The 19431-nt window shown below is 39.5% G+C and overlaps 1 protein-coding gene across 4 annotated transcripts in view; it reads left to right on the top strand.

The window, feature by feature from the left end:
• Positions 1-19431, top strand: part of FBXL5 (F-box and leucine rich repeat protein 5) — a 58728-nt gene that overhangs the window by 12693 nt on the left and 26604 nt on the right. For 2 of the 4 annotated variants that reach the window (XM_024993214.2, XM_059887510.1), the window contains exons 2-6: positions 8788-9003; positions 11747-11842; positions 13169-13355; positions 15910-16092; positions 18776-18901. In XM_024993214.2, the coding sequence (XP_024848982.1) occupies positions 8869-9003; positions 11747-11842; positions 13169-13355; positions 15910-16092; positions 18776-18901 (727 nt within the window). In that variant the 5' untranslated portion in view covers positions 8788-8868. 4 annotated transcript variants of the gene reach the window in all.

Below are 19431 nucleotides of genomic sequence, written 5' to 3'. Positions count from 1 at the left end.
GTTTCCTGAGTTCTGGAGCTCCCCAGGCCCGGTTCCCCTCATCGCTGGGGACCCCTGACCGGCGGGCAGGGAGGTCAGCGCTCCGGCCGGGGGGCCGAGCAGGCACCTGGAAAGGCCTGGAGGCGAAGGGGGGTTCGTGGGGGCCGGGGCGCGCCCAGCGCAGGCGCTCAGGCGAACTGGGCGGCCGGGCCGACCGACCGCGGCCCTTTGTACTCGGCGCCTCGGCCTCAAGGCCTGGTGGGCGCAGCGGCCAAGAGGAGCGCCGACAACGCCTCTGAGACGACACCCTTTCCCCTCAGAGCGTGTCTTTTCTGTTGCGAAACGTTAACAGAGAAACAAACAGGGGAAAAGACTCGGTTTCTTTCTCGGGCAGACGAGGAACGAGAGTAGAACTGGGAGGTGGAAGCGCGAGCCTCCACCGCGCGTCGGGTCACGTGGTTCGGCAGGGACCGCATGGCGGCGGCGGCCCGCGCGCGCCCCCGCGCCTCCTCCGGCAGGGCAGCCCGGGCGCGCGCGCCGACGGGGCGGGCGCATGCGCAGGGGGGCGCGCCGCCTCTGCCCCGCGGCGAGGGTGTCTATGGAGAGGCGGCGGCCGCGGCTGCTGAGGCGGCGGCGGCTGAGGCGGTGGCGATGGCGCCCTTCCCCGAAGAAGTGGACGTCTTCACCGCCCCGCACTGGCGGATGAAGCAGCTGGTGGGGCTCTACTGCGACAAGGTACTGCTGTGCGGGGCCCCGGGCTCCGGGCGGCGCGCGGGCGGAGGGGAGGCGCGGGCCGGTCTCCGGGCGGGCCGGGCCTGCGCGGCGCCCTCAGCGTCCAGGGGCCGTGCGCCGCGCGAACCGCCGCCTGCGCAGCTGTCAGCGCGGCGCTGTCCCCGGGAGCCCGCGTCCTGCCCGGCCGGCCGCCTCGGACGTGTCCCCGGGAGCTCGCGGCGCGGCCCCCTCCCGGCCGAGGGCCTGGCCACCCGCTGCCCTCGGGGGCGCGCTCCCCGCGGCCGCGCGGGCCTCCCGCCGGGTCCCCCGGGGGAGCGGGGCCCCTTCGCCCCCTAGCCTCCCGCCGACCCCTGGGGACCCGGGCCGGCCACCTGCGGGCTTCCTCCGCCCGGCGCAGGCCGTCCTCGCAGCTGCACCCCCTCCCCTTTCAGCCTTGTTCCCCTCCGCCCTGCCCCGGCCGGCTTTGGGGGAGTCTCCCCGTGCCTCTTCACCCATCCATCCTTCTTCTGAACCCCTGACTTGCATCCTGGCCCCGCAGGCATCTTCTTCCCAACTCCGTCTGCCCATTACTATTATTATTATTTTTAAGCGCCCTCAGCTTTGCAGGGGCTTGATGTGGGAGAAAGGTTTCTTGGCTTACGAAGCAGAGAACATTCACTCTTTTATTTGCGGTCATTTTTTTTCTTTTTTCTTTTCCCCCTTGCAACTTTGATTGTCCGGAGCGTTTACTGGAGGTCGGTTTTGTTATGAGACAGCTATTCTCTGCTGGAATTCTTTACGTGGGCTCGAATAAAAGGGCCTGGGAACAAGTTGGTGGAACTGCGAGAGCCGTTTTGTGCTCTCAATAGGTGCAGCCTAAAGCGGAAAAAGCACATTTGTGGAGCTATCCCAGGGCTTTTTGCCTATGATTTTAAAACAGTGTTAGGAGTCATTTTTGTCAAACATTTGTGTTGGGGAGAGTCCACCTTCTGGCAATCCTGCTTTGTGTAGCAGTGAATCAAACAAAAAAGCACTTAAAGACCTGTAATGTTTCAGCATAGAAGTCAACTTTGATGAACTTTCAGAAATGACAGCACTGTTGAGAGAAAAGAGGTGTTCTTACAGCCCAGTGAGTTGGTTGGAGGATGCCCTTAGTGTTCAGTGCCAGGCCACACTTAAAAAAGCATCCACAACCATCTTTTTCCTCCCTCCATTTTGAAAATTAAAAATACACTATTCAGATATCGGTTTAAATACTAGGGTAGTCTAGGATAGTGGTTCTCAACCTTCTTTGCTCATTAGAATCACCTCGAAAGCTGTTAAAAGTCCCGATGCCCTAACCGCTACAATCAGCATTTTGGAGGGTGGGACCCGGCATCAGGTATTTAATTTAAAGTTCTCCGTGAGTCCAGCGTGCAGCCAAGGGTAAGAGCCACTTATCCAGGAGAAACATAATAGGTGGGTAAGTGGTCAGTTAAGTCTGTATACTTTGGATTTTTGAGTTAGCCTACTGTAGTGTTTTTACCTGCTCTGACCTTTGAACTTAGTTATTCTGACAGTATCCTTCAGTTGCAGGAAAGAAAAAAATTGGGGAGGTTTTTTAACTTTCTCAAAATTGCAAAGGTAAAGTTAATGAGGAAGTAATAGAATGTGAAGTCTTCTATTATAGGTTGGGGAGAGGCAGTCCAAGACCACCTGGAATTTTGAACATTTTGGTGCATTTTTCTAAGGACTTAATGGCTTTCATCAGATAGCCAAATAATAGTGACCCTCCCCAAATAGTTAAGGATCACAACTTTATTTAGTTACACACTAGACTAACCCAGCCCTATTTAAAAAATTTGAAGCAGTCAGTCACTAATGTTGTGTATCATTACCTGGTGATTGAGAAGGTTAGAACAAATTTTGAAAATACAGTGCCCTTTTTAAAAGCAATATTTTAGTCAAATAAGATTCTTGGTAGTTGCAGTGCGCCTTCTTGAAAGCATTGTCAATTTGATATAGCAGAAATTAAAATTATCACTAATTTTGAATTAGATTGTTGTATATATTCATCAGGAAGACTAATTCCAATTTTTATGAACTATGGATCAGAGACCAAGGTGATTTAGGGGGGAAAATGCATAGGAATTCTACATCTGGATTTCTTTTTGATGCTAATAGTTAATTGAAATTTCTCCTAGTATGCCCTTGGGGGCTAGAAGAGAAAAAAGTATTTTATGATGGCTGAATTGTCTCAAAGGACTATATGTTTTTATTCATTTATCACCTCAACTTTTGCCTTTACCATGTTTTGTTTGGATAGACCAGGGGTATCCAACCCAAACAGCATATAGTAAAACCTCACAAAATGAGAATTAGTTTTTGTACTTAAAGGATACAAGATATGTTAATTCATGGTATTCTTTATGTTGTCTCTGAATGCTCAGTAATTATAAAGAAGTCAGTTTTATTTTGAATATTGACTTTTCAGGTATGGTGTATTTTAGAAGCAGTCATTTGTTTATTAGTAACAACCATTATTTATGTGCTTAGGCCAGTTTATTTAGAATAATTTATTCTAAAGTTGTGAGCTATATTAAATATTGCTCTATAATACCTAATTTAATACTTTGCTCATGGGTTTTCTTTTACATTTATAGGTTTTATGGAAAAGTTTTTTACTCTTGTTATCCAGATAGCAGTCTTTTTAGTTAGGTGTGTGTAGGCGATGTGTAGGCTTAGATTAGTTAGACCAAGTTTGCATAAGTAGTCAGTGATGGATCCAAATGGAAACCAAGTCAGGATCCTGATTCCTAGTTTAATTTTCTTTGTATGAAGCCAGAATAGTTTCTGAAAAAATTTTTGGTGACAATCTATTATGAAATGCTGCTAATTCACTCACCTTCCAAATTGGGATGATTTTACGCAACATTTATATTGGATCACATCCTTTTTCCAGTTTATTCTAATGCCTCAGTTTTTCCCTAATCCTCAAAACTTAACAGCATTAATTCTCCCAATGAGCGTGGAGTTTTTACTGTCAGCTGGCCCTGTAGTAGCTTGTATTGGCCGTTTGAGACCGTTTCTGTTCTTCAGATGATCGTCTAAGGTTTGTGCTGTGTGGAAATCCAGATGACCTATGTTGGGAGCAAAGGGGGTGATACTTGGTCAGCTTTACATTAAAGGGTCAGAAGTGGGCTTACAGTCTCTCTGAGTTGATTTCTGAGAGCAAAGTATGTGATGGTTGTAAGGATGTGCATGGTACAGAGATTTCCAGACTTATACGTTGACCAGCTATTAAAAGTTCAGTTGGTGGAGGCTTCATGGAGTGCCCAAGTTTTTCAGAGAAGAATCTTATGCAATCTATTTTATCATTTTATAAAGATAGGACATTTTATGACCAAAGCCTTAGGGAGAAAACAAGCTCAGAATAATTTGAACAGATTATTTTTTTTAAAAATTGAATGAGTATAGCTTTATGAAGAATATATTTAGTTTTCCTTGTTTTTCTGTCTCTGCATACCTGTTGAAACTGTTACTGACTGACATTGGGAAGATTGATTTATTGGAGAGAATATTGAATTGAGAGCTAAGGAGGGGAAAGAAAAGGGAATTCAATGCATTCTTATTACGTGCTTCTGTATTTTTAATCCTCACAAGAGCCCTGTGAGACAAGTATTGTCCTTATTTAAAGATGAGGAAGCAGACTTAGTGGTTAAGTATTAATAACTTACCGAACTAACTCACTCAGCTTCGAACCTGGGTCTCCCGCATTGCAGGCAGACGCTTTGCTGTCTGAGCCACCAGAGAAGCCCAACTAGTAATTAGGGGAGGCTGAATTTTCGTCTTTAGGACTCTTTTTTTTCCTTTCTGAAGCCCATGTTTTTGTGTCACCGTACTGGTTCTGCTCCTTATTACTAATTACATGATTTTATGCAGAACATTTCATTGGTGGATCATAGGTTTTTCTGTCAGTTTGAGCAGATAATTACTAAGGTTTCTTCATTCAGTGTAAATCTGTCTTGATTAAATGAAAGGATTATCTGGCTGAGGAACGAAAAAGTAAAAACTTACTTGGGGTAATATTATTTGAGTTTTTGTTATGCTGTTTTTCATATCTGTTTTTGAACTTAATACATAGTCTTTTTTAAGTGACACACAACTTCAACTCAGTTTAAAGCCAGGCTGTAAGTATGATTTTACATTGTAGAGTGTCTGAGACAGAAAGTCAGTTAAAAATTCTTTGAAAGTATAGGAGGTACAATGCACTGAGTGTTGTTATTTGTTGATTATGTGCATCCTGGTCCTGTGTTAAGTTTACCATACATCAAGGGATATAAGCTTACAGGTCACTTTGGAAGTTTTATAATCCTACCGTGTTTTTCAGAGTGAGTTCTGTGACCCATTAGCGGGTCATAGAGTCAGTTTTGTGGATCAGAAATAGCATTAAAAACATGAAATAGTAAAGTAAATGATAAAGAGAACATCACAGGTTAGGGAGGGAAGTGTTGTTTCCTGGAATTTGGTGGAAGTGTCTGTGATGTGTATGTGTCTGGACTGGAGTGTATTTCACACTAAAGGTCGTGGTTAAGCATGGCTGAAAAAACTCTCTTTGGAGCCGTGGTTCTCAAGTGCAGCGCTGCTCACATTTTGGGCCGGGTGATGCTTTGGTGTGGAGGCTGTCCTGTGCACTAGGATGTTTAGTCCTTTCCTGCCATACCCACTGAGATGCAGTAGAGACAGCTAAACATTCTCTAGACCTTGTCCATGAGTTCCTCAGTGAGAAGGAGTCCTTTAGAGCAAGCACTGACAGTGTACTCTGTTGGATCTGAAAAGATAGCTTCATGATGGAGACTAACATGATGTCTTGTGGGAAGTAAGTAGGTTTCACAGGCCCAGAGACTTGATCTCTGTTTTTGTGTCTGCGAGTCGTATGGTTTGGGATAAGTTATTTTCTCTGAGCTTCAGGTTTTTCACCTATAAAATGGTAAATGTAACATCAATTTACTAGGATTGTTGTTAAGAATTAAGTAATACGTGAAATTATTTAGTATAGTACCTACCACATGTAGGCCTCAATATGTCCCAGATGTTATTAGTGTCTAGGTTTATTTTTTTTTCAATCAAGTCTCTATGATTGAATAACTTTGCAGAGGCAAGCAATTTTAAACAATGATTCATATGCGTAATTTTTTTAAAAGTTAATTTGTATATGCTCAGGTTATTCTTTTTACTGCACTCACTTTAGATACCTGGTTAAAGACAGTTGCTCTTTTCAAGTGGAGAAAAACTGTCGGGTAGAATAAGGACTTCTAATGATAACTTTTTTTGGGCTAAATAGCTCAGTTGGTAAAGAATCTCTCTGCAATGCAGGAGACCAGGGTTCAGTTTCTGGGTTGGGAAGATCCCCTGGGGAAAGAAATGACAACCCACTACAGTATTCTTTGCCTGGAGAACTCATGGGCAGAGGATCCTGGCAGGCTGCAGTCCATGGAGTCACAAGAGTCGGACACAACTGAGTGACTAACACTTTCACTTTCACTTTTTCATAGGAATAAGAGAAAAACCTAAGTAGGATTATGTATGTTATATTCCTTGTTCTTTAAATATATTAGCTTATTAAATTGTCACAAGAGCCTTATTAGGTAGTTAATGTCATTAGACCTGTTTTACTGGGGAAGAAGGGGAGTGAGGGACCAAGCTGGCAGAATGGGTTCACACCTAAGCAGGCTAGCTGCAGTCAGCATCTGTAACCGCTCTGCGGGACTGACTCTGTACTGCCGAGAGTCCTTTCCTCTGATTTGGGTTCTCAGTCTGTAGCATGACCTGATCTTTACCTGAGCTTGTTACTAAATATGAAAGATTTTCTAATAGTCCAGTGAGAACATATGTAAAACTTCCTGCGAGTCTATTAAGATGTTATTTTCCATAACTCACGTGAGGGCATTATTTAGTTTTCTGCTATCCTTTTTGTTTTTTAAAAAATTTTATAGTTATCACTAATGTTTTCATTTGTTATACCTCTTATCAATATCTCTACTGACTAATTTTTAATAGTGACACGTGATAGTATTTGCTGAGATTAGCCACTAGTGAATTTTGTTGTAATTTTGTGTAACATTTCTTAGGATAAAATTTACAACCTTGGGTTAACCATCTCTATCCAGTCAGTTATTTTTGTGTGGCTAAGGAGCTAAGAATGGTTTTTACATTTTTAAGTCTTTGGGAAAAATAAGAATAATATTTTATGACATGCAAAAATTATATGAAATTAAAATTTTAGTTCCCATAAATATTAATAAAATTTTATTGGAATATGGCCATGGATTCATGTGACTACTTATGTGCTACAACAACTAATTAAATAGTTGCTACAGACGGTATGCCCCACAAAACTTAAAATATCTGGCCCTTTACAGAAAAAGCTGCCAGCACCTGTTATAAGTAATTTATTTATTGTGATTGGTTTGTTATTTTATTTCCCATCACTAGAATGTAAACTTGATAGAGGCAGAGACGTCTGTTTTGTTCACTGAGCTATCCCAACTACCAGAAACAGTGACTGGCTTATAATAGCTGCTCATTAAATATTTGAATAAGGTTTTTTAATATGAAAAATAAAAAAATTCATTTTTACATGAATTTTTATAAAAATGAATGCTTAATTTTCAAAGTAATGATAGCTAATGTTTACTAAGCACCAGTTTAATCTCACAGCAGCTATGTGAAGTACAGGTAGTTTTATCATTCCCATTTAACACCGAGAAGAAACTAAGACGTTGGTGAAAAATAGCTCACCCAGAGTTACTGAGCCTGGTGGACAAGTAGGAGGGAACCACCCCTAGAGAATCTGACTCTAACGTCTGCTTTTTTGTAAATGACCCTTATTCCTCGTTCCTCTGCCTGTCACAGAAGATCCTTGGTTAAATTATATAGTGGAATAGTCTTACTTTAGGAGTCTGTCATCTTTCTGATGCTGCATCATGAGCCTGGTCTTCTTGCCCAAAACAGGCAATTAAGACACCATAGACTGTTCTCCATTTTGGGGATACTAGATCAGACTTGGCAGAATAAATCTGGGAAGTATGGTGTTTGTAGCTTCTTCTTCATTTACTCTGTGTTGTTTTTAACCTAATCAGATTTTCACTTTTAAAATGGGTTTTGAAACTGGAATTGACATCATAGAAGATGGATTGAATATGACAGTGGAGATAACAGAAGGTTTGAATATTACTTTGAACTTCAGCTTGAATCAAGTTTCTTGATAATATGTATGCTTTCAACATGAGAATTTAACTTGACATTAAATGCAGAAAAATAAAATTATATCAGGATTGTCATTTTCTCTTGTTGAACAGAATTAGAGAAAGTGACTGTGTATATATTTATTTATATTTTCATTGATTTTTAGCCTTTCCTTCAAGAGCATGTACTTTCTTATGCCCTGATGTACAAGGTTTTCACATTGTACTGCTGAAGTGCCTCCGCTCTAGAAAAGTACATGGGTCCTTATATAAAATGCTAATTGTTTACCGTGGTTTTCTTTTAAAAAAAAAAAAAAAAAGAGTTCTCCTAAAATTAATAATGTTCTGATAGCTTAGTACTTTATTTTCTGAACAAATCATACTCATCTTGATATTAAAATTAAAACAATTTATAATAGAAAGTTTCTGAATTTTTTATATTATAAAAGTAGTATAATAGCATACAGGGCATTTGAACAAAGAAAAAAGTGTGTCACTTTATCCTAACACAGCTCCTTTAATGTTTACATATAACTCTATGAAGTATCTGTGTTTAGTATATGGAATTTAGTATATGGATATAGAGTAATGGAATTTTAGGTTTTGAGGGAGTCTGGTTTAATCTGATATTTAAAGAAACTGTGATTTGTTGGTGTATACATCCTTTCCTTCAGAAATCAACATCTTCCTGACCTGGGGCACTTTTTATTATACCATAAAAACTTATAATTTAGGAGTTTCCTTTTCTGCTTTAACAAAGTGTAAGGGAGGTATTTTGCTCTGTACAAAACTAAGTAGGAATGCATTTGAATATTTCCTCTTGATGCATATTTGCATGTACTTATTATGTCTTCTTTTTAATTTTTTCCAGCTTTCTAAAACCAACTTTTCCAACAACAATGATTTCCGTGCTCTTCTGCAGTCTCTGTATGCTACTTTTAAGGAGTTCAAAATGCATGAGCAGATTGAAAACGAGTACATTATTGGATTGCTTCAACAACGCAGCCAGACCATTTATAATGTTCATTCTGACAATAAACTCTCTGAGATGCTTAGCCTCTTTGAAAAGGGTCTGAAGAATGTTAAGGTGAGTTGTACAAATGGATATTTATCACAGCTCGTGCCATCTTCTGATATGTCATTGCCAAAACTTGTTAGTGTTTCATAGCAGATGATACCGTGTTTTTAAAAAATGACACTTGTTAAAGACAGTAAGGAAGACTTTTTTCAGGGGATTACTGCAGTGGAGTTTTGCAGTCAGGGAGAGAGATTGGGCTAAACTCCCGAGTATGACAAGGGCTAGTGGGGAAAGCCAGAGAGCAGGCTAAGGTTCAGGAAAATTAGTAAGAGGAAGCATCAAGGCTGGGAGATTCCGGCTAGACTGACCCTTGTTGCCTTTTGCTGAAGACAGACCAAGGTGGCAAGAGATTGAGGATGCATAGATAACAGGGTTATCAAATGCTGAGGGTGGTCAGGGTAGGGTGAATAAACTGATTCTGGATGATTTTTGCTGAAACTGGAATAACTGGGCCAAGGACAGACCTCAGGGTCAGAGCCTAATCGAGAAGACTCAGCGGAGCCCGAGAAGACTCAGGTTTGTGAGCATCTTTGTCGTACCTCTTTGTGGTTGGTTAGTCGCTGTTTTGCTACCCTATGGCCGGTAGCCCACCAGGCTCCTCAGTCCATGGAATTCTCTGGGCAAGAGTACTGGAGTGGGTTACCATACCCTCCTCCAGGGGCTCTTTCCAACCCAGAGATCATACCTGGGTCTCCTGCTTTATGGGCAGATTCTTACCACTGAGCCACCAGGGAAGCCCCAATAGATGCAGTTATTGGTGACTAAAGGTAAGATGGGCTTCTCTTGTAGCTCAGTTGCTAAAGAATTCACCTGTAATGTAGGAGATCTGGGTTCGATTCCTGGGTCCCAAAGATCCCCTGGAGAAGGAAATGGCAACCCACTCCAGTATTCTTGCCTGGGAAATCCCATGGACAGAGGAATCTGACAAGCTACAGTCCATGGGGTCGCAAGAGTCGGACAGGACTTAGTGACTAAACCACCACCAAAAGTAAGATTGTTACTTAGAATGAACAGGGCCATAGGGCTGATTACAAAGAATAATTTTTAATTGTTTAACAGAAGATTAAAGATATTATTGGGTATCATTTAGGATAATTGTGTAGAGAAATTTCTCTATTAATTTTATTTATTTATTATAGGGTATTTGAAATTTGATCTTCCTCTGTCCCCCTTTTGGCTTGGTGAAACATGGACTTCAGTTGCAGCTCTGTCAGACCACCATGGACATTTCATTGATAAGTTTATATTCTAGAAAGAGTGTTGTGCAGCAGGGAAGAGGATGGATTGAAGGGAAAGAAAAGGCTCAAGCAGGATGGTTGTTATAAAAAGATGATTGTAATAGTCAAGAGTATATGGTGGGCACTTGTAGGGAGGTGGGAGGTTGCCTCGGGAGAGGTACTGGGAAGGAAGGTGGTATTTATTACATGCTTCATTATACTCTTTCATATTTTGTTCATGCGTTACCTATGCAATGAAATGATTAAGATCAGAACAAAAGTAGTGGCTAGCAAAGACAGAGGGGAGGGAACAGACTTCAGAACAACGTAGGACATGAGACTGATAAAGGTAGTGCTTGCGAACAGCTTCCCTAGTGGCTCAGTGGTAAGGAATCTGCCTGCCTGTACAGGAGAAGCAGGTTCGATCCCTGGGTCAGGAAGATCGCCTGGAGGAGGAAATGGCAGCCCACTCCAGTATTCTTGCCTGGGAAATCCCGTGGACAGAGGAGCCTGGTGGACGATGTCTATGGGGTCCCAAGAGACGTTCCTGACTTGGCGACTAAACACCACCAGCGCTTGCATGTAACGGGGGAAGGAGAAAGAAAGAAAATGAAACTGAGACTCGAGCTTGACTTTCTAGGGAGTACAGATGAGACTTGGGGAATGAAGGGATCCCGTATGGACAAGTTGAGTGTGACCTGTTTGTGCAGTCCAGGTGCACGTTGATTAGCAGGAGGAAGCAGTAGTTGGGCTTCAAGCTTGGAAGAGTAATTTGGTTTGGAAAAGCAAATTTGAGTATGCTTAAGGGAAATGTGTAAAATCCTGAGAGAATAGGACGTTGAATAGACTGTTAGGAAGCAGTTGACTATAAATTAGTTCAGAAAGGAGGAGACTAGAGAGAGAGGACTCAGCAGGGAATAAAATGTTCCCACATTTTATCAGTTTCACTGTTTTGTAAATTCTCCACATGTAGTGATGGATAAGTTACGGAGAGATGTGATCTTAGTGTGAATGGGGAGGAACAGTGTAGTTGTTGTCCAGGATTACAGTGCTTCACTTCAAGCAGTAGCAAGAGCCTTGCCTTTAGAAGTGTATACGGTGTTCTGCAGGGTCATGTAACAGCTCTTCTGAATTGTTTAGTGGAGGATACACTAGGCGACCTTAAAGGGATTTTGTAGTGAATATAGTCCAGTAGACTCTTGTGGACTGCTTAGAGGTATATTAGGAAAATGAACATATTAAAATGGTATTAAATACATGCATTAGAAATCAGTAAAAGTTTTGAGCATGTGCTTGCTATTCTAGACTTCTTAAAAAGAAGTAGGAGATCACATTAGTAAAGGATGTCAGGATTCTTGAAAGAGATGTTTCAAGGCCATCTTTTGTACTTAGAAAAGTACAGAGCCCACTTTGGTATTTGTTAGTCTAATTTTTTTCCTGAAGTTTCAAGTAACATTTCAAACGGACTTTATAGGATCAGATATAATATAAATTAAGATGCAAAATTTTTATAGAATACAATTTTTTATTTCTAGAATGAGTATGAGCAGTTAAATTATGCAAAACAACTGAAGGAGAGACTGGAGGCTTTTACAAAAGACTTTCTTCCTCACATGAAAGAGGAAGAGGAGGTAAGTATAATTTTTCCTCCTTGTGATTTTGATCTGTAAAATTAAAAAGTGTTATTTTGATTCTTCAAAATAATACATAGGAAGATGAACCTCTAGAACATTTTAGAAAACAAAAGAAAAAACCCAAGGGAAAAAAGCATTTATTTTGTCTCCTTAGAGAGCTTATTGCTTTCCATTGAATGAAGGATGGATTCATGTACTCAAAACACATTTGTTGTTTTACTGTGTGGATGTACCATGTTGAATGTTAACTGTTTATGCCTCTAATGTCTTTTCTGAACTGTTAGCAGATTTTTTTTATATATATATTTTAATGTTTTCTGTGTTCATCCTAAGTTTAAACATTTTTAGTGTTCTTTTTTTTTAGTAGTGGATTTTAGTAATTAAATGGTGGTATTGAACTTAGCAGCCTTATGCCCAGTGCATGCCTGTTAGGATGTCACTAAATGGATGAGCAAAACACTTCCTCATTTTCTGTTTTCTCTAAATTGGGGGGAGTATCAGGAAAGGAATAGAGGGAATATTTTGTGAGGTACTGGATTTTTGTTCAGCTGTAAATCAGGTATTATAGTGGTTCTCACTGTAATAAGGCTTCACTTGATAATCAGATGGCTATTAAAAACAAATCTACTTTTAAGCCCTTCCTAGATCAGTTAAATCATATGGAAAGTAGGTATTAACATGGGTATATTTTAAAGGCTCCCCAAATCACTGTAAAATGCAAATATGCAACCAGTTCTAAAACCACTGAGTTATTAAAGCAGTGTTTCTTAACGTGTGACGCACCACTGACATTATCTGTGGAGCAAAGGAAAAAAGTGCCCTTAGCTCCACCTCTGAAGATTCTGATTCTATCAGTTGGAGGTTGGGACCAAGCATCTATTTTGAAGATGAAATCTCCTAGATGATATTGAGTAGTTGAAGGAGTCATCGAGCTCTGATTTTTCTGGTTCCAGTGCATTGGGTACCATTCTCATGTGATTCAGAGGCCCTGCTTGGGTAGAGGTCAGTTACTGTAGTGGCAGAAGACAGTTAACTGACTTAAATGTCTCACCAGAAGAGGATAATTAAGAGTGTATGATGCAGTGTATGCAGGAAGACCTTCTCGGTCGAACACTTTCAAATCGACTGAAAAAACCATAGAAGGATCTTGATGGTGGTATTCTTTGCAAGTTTTGGGTAAATTAGCTTAGTGTTAACAGCAGCTTTTATGCCTTCCAAATATGTGGTCATAATAGTACACTTGAACTATTAATGCTTTAAAAGTTAGAGATTAAAACAAAACTAATTAAGCATATTTCCTTATGAGTATTGTGTTTCCTTTAGGTTTTTCAGCCCATGTTAATGGAATATTTTACCTATGAAGAGCTTAAGGATATTAAAAAGAAAGTGATTGCACAGCACTGCTCTCAGAAGGATACTGCAGAACTCCTTAGAGGTCTTAGCCTCTGGAATCAAGCTGAGGAGCGGCAGAAGTTTTTTAAATATTCTGTGGATGAAAAGTCAGATAAAGGTGAGAGTTATATGTTTAGATAGCTAGTGATTTATTCATCCCAGGGCCATTTACTTCTTGTTGTTATGAAGTTAATATTTTGCTTGAAAAATAATTGAAGCCATTTGTTTTCAAGTATAGTAAATTTAATTGAGGACAATAGTTTCTTAGAATTTATTGTTGTCTGTGATAATTTATGGGCTTCCTATGGATGTGAGAGTTGGACTGTGAAGAAAGCTGAGCGCCGAAGAATTGATGCTTTTGAACTGTGGTGTTGGAGAAGACTCTTGAGAGTCCCTTGGACTGCAAGGAGATCTAATCAGTCCATTCTGAAGGAGATCCGTCCTGGGTGTTCTTTGGAAGGAATGATGCTAAAGCTGAAACTCCAGTACTTTGGCCACCTCATGTGAAGAGTTGACTCATTGGAAAAGACTCTGATGCTGGGAGGGGTTGAGGGCAGGAGGAGAAGGGGACGACAGAGGATGAGATGGCTGGATGGCATCACTGACTTGATGGACATGAGTTTGATTGAACTCTGGAAGTTTGTGTTGGACAGGGAGGCCTGGCATGCTGTGATTCATGGGGTCGCAAAGAGTCGGACACGACTGAGTGACTGAACTGAACTGAACTTGGTGGCTCACTGGTAAAGAATCTGCCTGCCAATACAGGAGACATGAGTTCGATCACTGGGTGGGGAAGATCCCTTGGAGAAGGAAACGGCAACCCATTCCTGTATTTTTGCCTCGGAAATCCCATGGACAGAGGAGCCTGGTGAGCTGCAGTCCATGGAGTTGCAGAAGAGTCAAACTAAACTTAGCAACTAAACACCAGTGATAATTTATACAGCTCATTTATTTGGGCCACATGCAATATAGTATTTCTTAAAGTAGTTTATATATAATAATATTGATTAGCAGTAATAACTGTCAATACTACTTCTTATATATAATAATATTTTAATAATATTTCAATAATACTAGGTATTATTATTATTTCCAATCAGAATTATTGGAAACCACCATATGTAGAGCACTTTTGCAGTATCATCCAATTTTCTGAGCTCCACTGACCACAGTGGCTGTTTATATCTGTCCCTGGTTTTGTTAAATCAGTTTTCAAAATCATTTAATGCTTATAGTTTCATCTTTACCCTTTCTCATAGCTTATATGCAGAAATACACAGGGGAGTGAATATGAGAGGTGTAGTTTTCCTGTGTATATTCAGTTTGAGAAAATAAATGACAAATGGAAATAAAATATGCCTGCTCTTTTCCTTAACAGACTGTTTCCTCATTTTTATTCTTTCTTTTCTTCAATAACTTTGTGTTTTAAAACATCATTAAATAAAATTATTGATATCCTTAGGCTAGTAAAGATTCCTTTGCTTTTGCTAGATGAGCATAGCAATGATATTCCTTAAATTGCTTCAAAGTCTTTGAAATTGGTCCTTTTCTCTTATTTTTGTTTAACAAAGTAGGTGAGATGCATGTTGAACGTGTTGAAACAAAATTGTTTTTGTAGGTTAGGCTGTAATTAAACCCATAAAGCTTATGTGCTTCACTCTGAAGTACAGCTTCTGCCTTACACACCAAGCCAAGACCTGTTGTGTCTGGTTTGGTTGTAATTATAACATAAGATTTAAAAACACCACACTTGTTACATTGAGTTTTCCCATTCCTTCAAAGTAAATTATAGCTGTGTTGTGTTTAAAATATTTGCCATTTGAAAAGGGTTAGGTTAAAGTAATTTCATGATAGCATTTCTTTATTTAAGTTGCTTTGTGAAAGGCAAATGTATAAGATATTCAAATTCTTCTCACTACTTTAATGATGAAACTTTTTTATTTTACATTGTTTATTGTATATCTCATTTTCAGTTTTCCTTTGGAATATTGCTACTGAAATAATACATTATAGGCAATTGGATGTCCAGCGACTGTTTTCTGTAACAGTTGCTGACAAAAGATCCTTGGTAAATGTATACCAGCATTAGAAATAATTACGTTGTATTGTCTCAACTGGCTCTTAAGTAGGATAAGTAGATTAGGGCACCGAAAGGTTAAAGAGGTCAGATTTCACGAGCTCTTACATGAAACGTGAAAATCAAAGAGGAAACACAAGGGAAATACTTGTCATGCATGAACGGAAAACACGGTGAGATTGGTATGTCATTATAAATGCCTTGGAGATCTCATAATCTGGCTGACTCTATATTTGCTGACTTAAAGCTGTGTAACCTGTTGGATTGCTCTTTCAAATGATGCTTCTTATACTATAAAGTGAGCATTGTTTTTTTTTTTTGGTGACGCCTTTGTAAAAGGAAGTCAGTTCTGTGTTCATTACTGTAGCTCCCACTGATGCAGTATGATTTGGGCCATGATCGTTTAACCCTGCAGATCCTTAACAGTTTAACATCTCCATGTTACCTCTAATCCATGTTATTTCCTTTTCACATCTTGCAAGCAGGAAGGAGTGGACTTCAGGCACTGGATTTTACTTATAGAAATGTGATTGTAATTTCTTACTGCATTTGCTCTTGTAGCCTTTAATGTTAAACTTTTCCTTCTTTATTTCAGAAGCAGAGGTCTCAGAACAATCCACAGGTATAACTCATCTTCCTCCTGAGGTAATGGTGTCAATTTTCAGTTATCTTAATCCTCAAGAATTATGTCGCTGCAGTCAAGTGAGCACTAAATGGTCTCAGCTGGCAAAGACTGGATCACTCTGGAAGCATCTTTATCCTGTTCATTGGGCCAGAGGTAGGTAAAGAGGTACTTAATTTGTTTTAAAAATATTTTAGTCTTTTTTTTTTTTTTAGGTGAACACATATAGACATTAATAAGCAAGGCCAGAGAGGGAAACTCTTGAAAGGTTGACTAAAAGCTAGGTTTTATAGTTAGATTATAGGTCTTTCTTTGTATACAGTTTGTAAAAGCTAGTAATGCTTAAGTATTCATGGGTCAATTGTGTGATATGTGAATTTCCCTTAAAATAATTATGAAAAAATAATTGGGGATGGAATGAAAAATAATTGGCAAAATGTTGGTAATTGTTGAAGATAGGTGATAGGTACATAGGTGTTGGTTATCCAGCTCGTTTAATGCTACTTACTCCTACTTTTGACTGTGATTGGAGTTTTCCATAACAGAAAGTTAAAACTAAAATTAATAGGTTGTCAGAGCAGCTTTAAATAATTAGATGAGTATTTTAAAAATACAGAATAATCTGATAAAATTTAAAAATGAGGCAGTATTGTTTCCATTTTGATAGTGGCTCAAGATAACTTAATTTGTTTTTGTCTATAGCATATTTTTTTGTGATTAGTAATGCCTCATTCTATAACTTAACCATTTTGAATTAGTTAATTTCATTGGGCTAAGTAAAGAAAGAAAATTTTGTTTTCATGAGCATGTGATGCAGTCATGGTATAAATGCAACTAATACGGCATTTATTCTTCTGTCACTGAATTAAAACAAGTTTTCTAGGTGAGTATTTACTTCACATTTACATTGTTTTTTTTTTAAATTTTCTGTAATTTGTCACTTTGACATGGAAATATATATTATTTTACATAAGCTATAAACCTAATTTTAAAAGTTTTATTTTTTTATATTAATATGTAGCACTTTTAAAATAGGCTTTTGCTGGGTATTTAATGTTTTTTCATTAAGTTGTTTGGAGTATTAGGTAGACTTATATAAACCAAGTGATTAGAATTATTAACGTGAAATAATTTTTCCTATTGAGGATAATAATATATTAAGTGAAAAGTCAAATAAAGCAAGTATGGATATATCAAATATTCTTTTTTAACTGTATCTTTGATTATGAAAAATTACTATTAATACATAATTAGGTACTGTTTGATATAAATATCAAATATAACAATGATAGGCTAGATTTCTGTGACATTAACTAGATCTTGTATATGCTGTATTTTGGTTTTTTCTTTCTGTTTTTAATATACTTTAAAAGTTCCAATAAAAATGATTTTACTTTATTTACAGTATTTGTTTCCTGTTGTTCTCGATCACAATTGATTTTACCCCTTCCAAGGGATGTTTTGAAATGTCCCCTGCTTTGAAATGGAGGCATTCTTATTTGTCCCAACTTGGAGTATTACACTGACATCCATTGAGTGGAGGCCAGAGTTACTGCTCAACACCCGTCCAGTGCATAGGAGGGCCCTCTGCAAGGAAGAATTAGCCAGCCCAGAATATCAGTTCAGTTCACTTCAGTCGCTCAGTCGTGTTTGACTCTTTGTGACCCCATGGCTCATCCTCTGTCGTCCGCTTCAGGATATCATTGGTGCTGAGGTTGAAGATCCTTAACCTTAGAATCCAGTCAATCCTAAAGGAAATCAGTCCTGAATATTCATTGGAAGGACTGATGCTAAAACTGGAAACTCCAATACTTTGGCCACCTGATGCAAAGAATGGACTTACTGGAGAAGACCCTGATGCTGGGAAAGATTGAGGGCGGGAGAAGGGGACCACAGAGGATGAGATGGTTCGATGGCATCACCGACTCAATGGACATGAGTTTGGGTATACTCCAGGAGTTGGTGATGGACAGGGAAAGCCTGGTGTGCTGCAGTCTATGGGGTCACAAAGAGTTGGACACGACTGAGTGAACTGAAGATTGAGGAGCACTAAGTTATTGATAGATTTACTAATGTTAGGAGTTCAGAAATTTAATTGTGCATAGTCTCTTCACAATCAAGTAATTTAATTTCAGTGCATTCTGCTGGATCTTTAAATGTATAGTTTACCTTATTTTTTCCTTTGACTTCTGTTCCCACCTACTTCTGAATTGCTGACTAATTCATTGCTGAATAGAAAGTCTTGCTTCGTTTTGTTTATTAGCTGTTGTAATGGAGGTATTGCTGGAGCCAGTGTTGAAGCCACAGCAGGGGAAAGAGGTTTGGTTGTTTTCAGTCATTTCCGAAATTGCATGTTAAGACTATTGATAATTATTTGTCGTAGTTCTTTTGGTGTGTCTGAAATTGAATTTTGTGCTTATTTAAGTGTACTTTTTAAAATCGCAGTTGAGTATTTCTAACAATAGTTAGCTCATTGCCTAGAACTCATGTATTTTTTTTGTGCCGAGATTTTTGTTGTAAATAAGTTACTTTAGGAGAAGAAGAAGAAAAAAAATTTTTTTTTTTTTTTTTTTTTAATGATAGCCAATCTAATCTTGGGCTTCCCTGCTGTCTCAGACAGTAAAGAATCCACCTGCAATGCCGGAGACCTGGGTTTGATCCCTGGGTTGGGAAGATCCCCTGGAGGAGGGCATGGTAACCCACTCCAGTATTCTTGCCTGGAGAATCCCCATGGACTAAGGAACCTGGTGGGCTACAGTCCATGGGGTTGCAAAGAGTCGGGCACAGTTGAAAGACGAAGCACACAATCTAATGCTCCTTTTGTTTACTTGTTGCGTAGGTGACTGGTATAGTGGTCCTGCAGCTGAACTTGATACTGAACCTGATGAGGAGTGGGTGAAGAGCAGACGAGATGAGAGCCGTGCTTTTCAGGAGTGGGATGAAGATGCCGATATAGATGAGTCTGGTGAGCTATGCTTAGAATTAAAACTGTTACATAGTGTTTTAATAATTAATGTTACATTTAACAAGGACGTGGCGAAGGAAATGTCTACCCACTTCAGTATTCTTGCCTGGAAAATCCCGTGGACGGAGAAGCCTGGTGGGCTGTAGTCCATGGGGTCGCAAAGAGTTGGACACGACTGAGCGACTTGACTTGACTTGACTGACTTTAACAAGTACGTAGGTGCTAGGATTTATGTAGTTTGTGTTTTCTAAAGTAACTGGTGTTTTTAAGCCTACTGCTTTTAAAACTTTGACAGAATAGTAAGTGTACTTAGAATTCTGTTAAATTTTTAATTGTGTATAGGCTTGATTCCCATATGCTTTTGTATTTATGCAAACACCTAAAAAATCGGAAGATGATGGCTTTTTTCCTTATTGAAGTAATATACATTTATTTTAGTGCTCTGCAGTTTACCATGTGTTTTTAGGGCCACTTCATTTGATCAGTTCAGTAGTATTTTTGAGTTGTCTGTGGCCCAGAGGAAGCAGCAT

Source organism: Bos taurus, chromosome 6, assembly GCF_002263795.3.
Source record: "Bos taurus isolate L1 Dominette 01449 registration number 42190680 breed Hereford chromosome 6, ARS-UCD2.0, whole genome shotgun sequence".
NCBI lineage: Eukaryota > Metazoa > Chordata > Mammalia > Artiodactyla > Bovidae > Bos > Bos taurus.
Note: the sequence above shows the minus strand (reverse complement) of the source record. Positions and strands in the feature narration are given on the sequence as shown.